At 43.8% G+C, this 9,226-nt stretch overlaps 1 protein-coding gene across 2 annotated transcripts; it reads left to right on the plus strand.

Annotated features, from left to right (window-relative positions):
* Positions 1–28: 28 nt before the first annotated feature.
* On the plus strand, positions 29–7,392 carry LOC114442055 (RING finger and transmembrane domain-containing protein 2-like). Of its 2 annotated transcripts, XM_028415324.1 has the most exons (11): positions 29–142; positions 288–368; positions 582–1,093; positions 1,170–1,246; positions 1,309–1,428; positions 1,571–1,602; positions 1,803–1,956; positions 4,457–4,606; positions 6,031–6,096; positions 6,185–6,286; positions 6,384–7,392. In XM_028415324.1, the coding sequence occupies exons 2-11, from the start codon at positions 322–324 to the stop codon at positions 6,516–6,518; spliced, it is 1,395 nt and encodes a 464-aa protein (XP_028271125.1). In that variant the 5' UTR covers positions 29–142; positions 288–321; the 3' UTR covers positions 6,519–7,392. The 2 variants fall into 2 exon arrangements, with proteins under 2 accessions (XP_028271125.1, XP_028271126.1); XM_028415325.1 differs by lacking the exon at positions 1,571–1,602 and having other exon boundaries at positions 1,328–1,428.
* Positions 7,393–9,226: the final 1,834 nt, after the last annotated feature.

Below are 9,226 nucleotides of genomic sequence, written 5' to 3' on the forward strand. Positions count from 1 at the left end.
CTGATTGGTTGTCGGTGTATCGAGTGACGTCATACCGGAAGTTTTTTTTCGAGCGGAGCGTCTTGCGACTGCAACATCCTAGCTAACCGGTTTACAGTAAATATGACAAGAGCTGAAGGGTGATTCGCTGAGGCTAATTCAGGTGCAGTTAACACATTGTTGTGTAGTATATTGTGTGTAGTTTGAAACGAACAAAGCAGAACAGGTGAAGATTCGAGCTGGTAGCCGGTCCGGCCTCCTCTGACAGTCAGTCAGACACTGATGATGTTGTAAAATTGCATTTGCAGGGCTGGACCATGTGGTGATGAGCGGTGTTATGCCATGCAGAGGAGACACAGCAGCAACACGGATGGCATGCCCTCAGAAAGGTGGGAAAAGGAGCCCTCATCTGCATAAAAACACCTTAATGAATTTATTTAGTCGTTCTGCAGCCACATGGATGTGGGGCCCACAGCCTGGTGATGCTGGGAAGGCCTCCCTCAACTTGTAGCGACATAATGACCTGATTTCAGGTTAAGGTCAAAACCTGTACAGCAACAACCAACAACTTCAGCAACATGTTTTTTTGTGTTCCCATTCAGGAGCCGAAGCCAAACTCTGGGATCGGAGAGCAGCCTGGACGAGGGTGGTGTGTTTGACTGCCTGAAACCCGAGTCGCCCACTTCACCCCAGCAGATTTTCTCAGGTTTGGTGGGTGTCCCCTCCGGCACTGTATCCTCTGCCCAATTCCAGGCAGCCGGCTTAGTCTTAGGCTCCCCCCCTGAAGTTTTCATCCAGATGACTGCATCATCCAGAGAGGAAGGGGGCCCCCATCGCACAGAAGGTGGTCCTTTTCTCCCTAGGCCCCCCCAGCACCACCATCACCACCACCATTTTCACCACCAGCCCCTGCAGCACCGCACCTCCTCTCTGCTCCAGCAGGCCACCACGGCGGCCGGCTCGGAGAGGCACAGTTCCAGGGAGGAGTCCCAGGACGACCAGTCCACGCCGGCCCCGGCTTTGTCAGAGTTGAAGGCGGTGGTCACGTGGCTGCAGAGGGGCTTTCCCTTCATCCTCATTCTGCTGGCCAAAGTCTGCTTTCAGCATAAACTGGGTAAGGCAGCCTGTAGAGTAGTAGTGACTCAACAGTGAAATATTACAGCAGTGATGGTGACACCTCTCTCTTGCAGGTATTGCTGTGTGTGTGGGTATGGCTAGCACATTTGCTTATGCTAATTCCACGTTTAGGCACCAAGTGTCATTACGGGTAAGAAAAACATGACATTATAAACATATTTCAAACAAAGAAATGTGCTGAAGTGTGTTCAGCTATGTGTTGTGTTACCAGGAGGAGCGCTCTGTGTTCGCTGCTCTGTGGCTCTTCGTCTTCCTCGGAGGGAATGTTGTGTATATCTACTACACATTCAGTCAGGAGGAGCTGCACAACAGGTAGTGTACAAGCAGGTATTGATGTTCATTTGCCTGCCATCTTATATATTTATATATATATATATATATTTATTTATTTAATGTTTTTCCTTTCACCTTGTGCCGTGTAAGCCATTTTTATTTTACCTTCCATTTGCTTTAGGGAGTGTTCCTGTTCTTTTCTGGTCTTGTCCTGTGAGTATTTTGTTAATTTTTGGTTTATTATTTATCATTATTTGTCTCTAGAGAGGTATTTTTCTTGCCCATCATTCTACCATCCAAAATGGAGGGTATACATTCGACGTGACAGGATGTGGAAGTCACTGCCTTCACACCCACCGACTTCCCTACAAGCCAGCGACATCAGTGATGTTTTGTGTTTTTTCTTCTTCTAGCCTTATATTTGCCAAGCCCAACCTCAGCAGCTTTGACTTCTTTGACCTGATCTGGGCGGTGGGCATCACAGACTTTGTACTGAAATACGTCACCATAGGCCTGAAATGCTTGGTCCTCTTTCTACCCAAGATTCTCCTGGCCTTCAAATCCAGGGTAAGACGTTCTCTTCTGCTCATTATTACACACTTAAAGCCCATCTTAGCTTATCTTAAACATGCCATAAACAATGACTGAGTAAGTTCTACCATCGAGTTTTGAAACTTGGTTAAAGATTTGGCTAAACTATGATGAAATGCTCCACAGAGTGAAGAAAGTGCTGAAGGGTCACAGTGTGAAACTGTTTTGTATTCATAAGGTTTTTAAACGGTACTCCTTAGGTGAATTTTGTGCACACGGGTGTCTGCTTGTGTGGTGTTTCTGGCCTCAGGCAACAGAATATGAGTGCTAACACACGCACACACACACACACACACACACACACACACACACACACACACACACACACACACACACACACACCACACACACCACACGCACAAATACATTTTGATTTCCATACAGGTGCTGCTCACATTCTCAGTGTGTGTTTGTGTGTGAGGGAGGAGGAGGAGGTTACAAAGTATTAGGATTAAATTTTCCACTGATAAACAAACCTGGAGGCCTATCAGAACCACCACAGCCAGCTACTGAGCTCATTTGCCCTCGAGGGGGTTGCAGGGGTGAGGTCATCCCTCCCTGGAGCAGGACCATTACCTGCATCCTCCACTCACACGCACACACACACACATGTGTGCAGGGTTTGACAGGTAGTGTTTTGGGGGAATCCCATGCTCAGATCCACTATCATCATCATCATCATCATCTTATCTCTAGAGGCCAGACAGTCCAGCCCCTTCTGAAGTCACATCATCAGGCTTTCAGGTTCATTACTGCAGTCAGCCGTGGGTACACTAATGATGCTGCCAGTCAGTAACGGCAAACGCACATTCAGAAGTTCCATGACGGCCATGTTTAAAATATTTAACATTAGTAAAGATTGTCCTTTAATTAAATGTGTTAAGTCACAGAATGATGATTTAAGATCACCTCCACTGATAAAATTACTGTATGAAAGCTCCTTTACTGAAACAGGAGCCATGTTTCTGCCTACATTTATTCAGCTGTTTATTTTTTTTCCACTGTTAGTTTGCAAGTAAACATTACCGTGAACATTGAAAGGATGATGACACCACACAGCTTCAACGTTATGCTTTGAGAACAGTTTCCACTGATGCTGCCAAAGAGAACGAGACACCTAAATACTGTATGTGGTGTATGCAGCACTGCCTAACTGATGGCTCTGTAATATAGGTTTAAAATGTTTGTTCTGAATATGTTTTACTGTAATTGTTGGTACTTGATTTATTGATCAAGTGACATTTCTGAGAAAAATCCTCATTCATTTTCCGATCAAAAGAAAAGCTGGGTGGTTTTTAGATTTATGTTATTGGCAACAAAACGAGCCAAAGATCAATCTAATGTGTTGATGAAGATGAAGCTCATAACAAAGAAACAAAGATTACAGTTTATATCCTAAACTTACCAGTGTGCTAACCAAGACACTCAAGAAGATTCACAGCACAATAAGATCTTAAAAACCATCCTTGCTTTATATGAGGAAACTTTATTCTTCTGCCCTCAGGCCTCCGGTGTGTTTTTATTTAGCCAGAAAAGTAACGAGACAAGAATTTATTGTGAAAGAAGAAGATGTGATGTGGGGGGGTAATGGGGCCGGCAGGCCAACAAGACTGAGTTATTATATAAATAAATAAAATGCAACAATAGCCGTCTCGCAGATTAAAAGCAGTAATAAATAAGCTGCAAAGTTCTCCGCAGCGCCTGCAGTGGAGCTAACTCAAACTGCCTGGCTTGTGTCCAAACTTTAAATGTGACAGTTTTTGCGTGGGTGTGATGGGCACTGTGGGATGCAAGGCTGAGGGGACAATAAGGAAGATGAATTAGGAGTTAGTGGCGGTCTTTTTTTCCCCCTTACCAACCTGGCTGATTGTGCCACTCTGCCCACAGTCATCAATCTTTTGTCAGCTACCATCCAAGAAGTCATTACACAAGCTGGGATGCCATGGGGGCCATCAGGGAATCGACTTTACCTTCATTTCCGTTGCCTTTGTTTGTCTCCACTTCACTTAACGCACTCTTTTGCAGCAGGGACAGAAGTACGTTTCCTCTGTGTGATATCAGAGGAGGAGGGGGGGGTCCTTCAAAGACAGCTATAGAGAGCCCCCACAGGGCCGGGCTTAATGCGGGCACAGGGTAGCAGGTGGAAAGAGCCGCTGCCAGTTTCCCTTGCAGTGTGGGGAAATTGCCTGTACTGCTGTGAAACTGCTGCGATCTGGACAGCCGCCATGTTTGTGCTGGAGGCGTGCTGTTTTAAGCTCTTAATACCACACTGCTCTTCACTAGATAGAAGAGTGCCCTGAAGCTGCTGAGCTCTTTGGGGGCAGTCAGTAACTGGATGAAAGTTAAAAAAAATACATATTGTGTTGTTTTTTCCACACAGTTGAAACTCGGGTTGTCTCTTTGTTTTGTTGTTTGCATGCGCACACTCAGTCACAGACATCTGTATGTTGACACTAGGTTTGATGTGTTTGTCCAGGGGAAGTTCTACCTGCTGATCGAGGAGCTCAGCCAGCTGTTTCGTGCATTGGTGCCCATCCAGCTGTGGTACAAGTACATCATGGGAGAAGACCCGTCAAACAGTTACTTCCTGGGAGCCACGCTCATCATCATCTACAGCCTCTGCAAGGTAATCAGTAATTAACCTGACCAGCAACCCAGTATGTCAGCCGGTAACATGTTTGCTGTGCATAAGAAAAGCAAAATTATACATGATGAACATGGAGAAACATTTAAAGACGAGTACAGAAACTTACTGCTGCTACTTGCTGACTAGTCTGCTTCATTGAGCACCCTGGTCTCTTTAAAAGTTGCAATGGCAATCTTTCTGGGTACGACCTGAACATTCATGTATCACTTATAACCCTGCGTATGCCACAACAGCATGCAGCCACATTAACAGAGAGACGAGTGCAATGTACAAACCAAACAAAGAAAGAAAGAGGTTCAGTCATGAGTAGCTGATTGAGGAGAGTAAGGATGGGCTTCATAGAGCGACTCTCTTTTTACTGTCAAGTGATGTCAGGACAAAGGTGTAAAGAGCATTGTAAGTGACTTTGATTCCAGCAATGTTGCATATCTTAAGGTAAATCGACTGCTTTTCTACCTAAAACACACACATTCACACACCGAGTGGTGCGACCACTGGGGGCAGCATAGGGTCAGCATGCAGCGACCAAACCGCTGTTCTTTTGGTTTGTGGAAAACCTGCTGTACCACCAGGGTCACAGACTGCTTCTGACTAGCCAATACATTTATCCTCTATTACTGTTTTATTGATTGAAATTAAAATTTGGATTGTAAGCTTGATTTTTTTTTTCTGGGCTTGAAACTGAAAGTGTTTCTGAAATCCCCTCCACTAAGGGACAGTGAAGGAGGTAAGAAAACCGCTATCAGAGGTCACAGCGAGTTCAGCTCACATACAACAGCTTTTAAAAAGCAGATCTTTGGAGCTATGAGTCACATACAACCACAGAAACAGTGAAAATACATTGAGTGAATCAATGTCGGGATGATGCAAAAACTATTTGCACTGTGTGGTTACTATTTTCATGCATGTTGCAACATGTGTTGACAATAATAGTCCACACTTCTTTTAATGTACCAGTGATTCACCAGTTCTTCACAATGAGTTTGTTCATCTGATTTGGGTGGACAGTTTCCTGTATGCGCGCGCCAAGGGGCAGCGTCCATGTGTTTTCCAAAATCAGGCCATATTTCTGGTGTTTCAGTATTAGTGCGTACATAGTGTGTAGCTGCGGTGAGTCACTGTTGTCATGCTGATGTTTGTCATTCGGTTGAATTAACTGTATAATGGGTTGCTAGCAGTTTGGAGGACAGGAAGCAGGAGGTGGAGGAAGGAGACGAAGGTGATAACCACACAGATAGTTAAACAGTTTGGAAGAGGACCCTCTAGTGTTCAGAATTAGTGTTACAACTCACATCAGGCTTAGCTAGCTTGGTTAACATTTTACAGTATATGTAGAACAGGATATTTATGGGTACTTGTGCTTATTATTGTCATGAAAACAACATGTTTTTATTGACTTGCAGTCCTTTGACCTCTGTGGGCGTGTATCAGCAATACGGAAGGCTTTGGTCGTCCTCTGCAAATCCCAGGTCAGACTTTTTTGGGCTTTCAGAACAAATCTAAAACAAAAAAGTGGATGTCATTAAATGTCTTTAAATTTGGCTGTGTCTCGTGCAGAGTTATGGAGTGCGGGCCGGCAGTCAGCAGTGCAGCGAGGCAGGCGATGTGTGTGCTATTTGTCAGGCAGACTTCAGAGACCCCATAGCTCTGATCTGTCAGGTAAGAACTGAAAAAAGAAAATATAATTTAACATCATCATCATCAGGTGGAGGTCATCGGGTGTTGTGATCATAATGGACCGTGTGTTCCTCTGCAGCACGTGTTCTGCGAGGAGTGCCTGTGTTTGTGGTTCGACCGTGAGAGAACGTGTCCGCTGTGCCGTTCCACCGTCGTTGAGACTCTGCGATGCTGGAAGGACGGCACCACCTCCGCTCACTTCCAGATCTACTAAGCGCTGACAGCCCATCATATGCAGGATGAGACTGTGCAGTGATTGCAGCTTAGACAATGGTGTGTCATCTTTTTTTATTTTCCTTTCCTGTAAATGTTGGCGTGGCAATTCTTTAAATTAAGCATAAGAAGGAAGCATAAAGATTTCACATAACACTGGTGGAAGCATGAATGAAGGAATCGACCACATTTTATGTAAGACATTCACACTGATAGAATGTTTGATTCACTCTGATGATGATGACATAAAAAGTCACAGTATTCACTTTTTATTTGAAGAGATTCGGTTCAAATTAGGATTTTATCATGAGGCTGAATCATTTTTATTATCTTAGTCTAAATAGACAGTTAATAGCTATAGTACTGGGTCAGAGCATCTCCAAAACAGCAAGTTTTGTCCTGTAATCTCTGTATGCACTGTTCAGAACCCACCAAAAGCAGGTCAGTGAAGGATGACTGGTGAATGTGAGGCATGGGGAACGCAGGTCAGTCCCAGAGAAAAGCCCACACACACTGACTATAAATGGCTGTTGGGCATCAGGAAGCTTTTTTACCCACATCACACACACCTTTTATGTCATCAGAAAATTGGTTTTAATGCTGATCCATATTTCAACCACTGATGACGTCTTCTTCACGTGTTCACCCTCTGAATTAAATCAAATGTCTCGGAATGACTGTACGTAGACGACGCTTGTTTGTACAGTCATGTTCTTGGTAAGTAAAACCAGTTTTTTTGCATATTAAGTTCAGAATATTAGCCGGAGTGTGTCATTTAAGTACCCTGTATCTATTTATGGTGTATATTTATGTGTCGGCATCATGATCTTAGCACTTGATGTGATGCAGTAGGTGCGGTGCACTCCTACCTACATTTCTTCATTGCCAATGTTGCTCCTTGTTTATTTTAATATTTTCAATATTTCAATTGATTCAGTTTTTATAGACAATGTGCATTTTGGTGCATTTTTTTGTTGTCATTGTTATAGATTAAAACACTTCTTGTCTCAATGACACCTGCAAAGAGTTTCAGTAAAAGATTTTTATTGTCATGAAGACTATAAATCCATATGAAATCATTTCAAAGTAGAAACAACAGCACTTTATAAAAGACACAGCTTCAGTAGTTCTCACATTACACTTAAGGGAAATCTTTTTTTTTTAGTAGTCACATACAGCATAACAGCATACAGCCTCCTATGCACAGGTCCTTTATGATAAAAACACTCCAACCCCCCAACAGATAAAGCACAGAAGAGAGTGTAAACATGACCTAAACACTGTAGAAAACACCTATAAAAACACACATCCTCATTATTTACATGTTTACACTTACAGTATAGCTTATTATGTTAAAAAGTACAGTGCATTCTGAAGCTTAGAAACAGGCGTGTCTCAGTGCATTATTAAGGATTGCTGCACTAACTGTAGCCTACATGCAGAAATCAGGTTATTAACCCCATTGTCACTGATGCACTCATACAGTGGGAGGCGTACAATGTAAAGGCGAACTATTAGTAAGCTTTTCCCTCCAGTGTACCAGGGGAGGATTACATCACCGGTTTGTAAATGAGATGACAGAATCGGAGAGTCACGCAGAGGGGGGGTGGTGGGGGCAGGACTGGCTGCCGCCGCCGCTGATAGGGTTAATTGTGTCAGCTCGTTATGAAACTCACAGTATATCCACATCGGACCTGAGTGAAGTCTTCATGACACAACAGGGTACAGAGTCACAGTCCGGACCATGGAACGCAAAGTAAACCGCACCTTCTCCTTCTTCTTCTCTTGTTGTGGCTGCGCGCTCCTCCTCCTCCTCCTCCTCCTCCGTGGACGCGCAACCTTCGACTCTCAAGGATCCCTTTACATGCTTCAAGTGCAAAATTGCTTTTCGTCATGCGTGACCCTAAAGGCACCATCTATAATGAAATAAAGATATATATAAATATGTATAAACAGATGCGCCACTTATTACATCGCATTTAGGACCAGTTTCAACATAATATTGTTTTTAATTCAATTCTAAGAGAAACTTTGACAAAATAAAAACACTAGAATGAGCCGAGATGTAAGTGTAATGTTGGTGTGCGTAATTTATCCAAACTGTGCCGCATGCGTTTTGTCTGGCTTTGCATTTACCTTTAAATGTTTATGTGGGTTTGTGTCAGTCTGAGTCACTGATGGTTCTTAATTGTAAATTAAAATCAGTAAAGCTAAAAGTAGATGTTTGAACAGGCCTATGTCAAATATAGGTCGTGTTAAATTAAGTGTAATATGCGTTTTACCATTAAAATTAAGAGGATAAAACAGTGTGACACATTGAGGCTACGTATTTCCTCTAGAATCTAAAGAAAATAAAATAAAAGAAAGAAACGTAATTTCCTGCACATAAAACACATCAAGCCGTTATTATGAATATTATTTCGCGTAAATTCAATTAACGCCACTAACGCACCAGACCTGGCCACTGGCCAATGGCTGCAGGTCAGGCAGCTTCGCGCCCGCTCAGGTGACGTGACACTGTTTACTCACCTGTTGCTGGTGTTGCAGCCTCGCGCCCTACAGGTGTCGCCTCGCCACGAACAGCACGAGCGCGGTGAAGTGCACCGCCATGCACAGGAAGCCCTTCAGGTGGCCTCGCTTAGACACCGACGCCACCGTCCCCCTTTCCCTTTCCCTGCAGCCGAAGCCCATGCCCGTGTGTCTCTCTCC

The sequence above is a fragment of the Parambassis ranga genome, chromosome 9 (genome assembly GCF_900634625.1).
Source record: "Parambassis ranga chromosome 9, fParRan2.1, whole genome shotgun sequence".
NCBI classification, from domain to species: Eukaryota; Metazoa; Chordata; class Actinopteri; family Ambassidae; genus Parambassis; species Parambassis ranga.

Excerpts from the sequence above, each read along its gene's own strand:
- LOC114442055 (XM_028415324.1), top strand. The coding sequence starts at position 322 with ATGCAGAGGAGACACAGCAGCAACACGGATGGCATGCCCTCAGAAAG. Across the intron at positions 1,094-1,169 it reads CTGCTTTCAGCATAAACTGG|GTATTGCTGTGTGTGTGGGT; the intron begins GTAAGGCAGCCT and ends TCTCTCTTGCAG. Across the intron at positions 1,603-1,802 it reads TTCTTTTCTGGTCTTGTCCT|CCTTATATTTGCCAAGCCCA; the intron begins GTGAGTATTTTG and ends TTCTTCTTCTAG.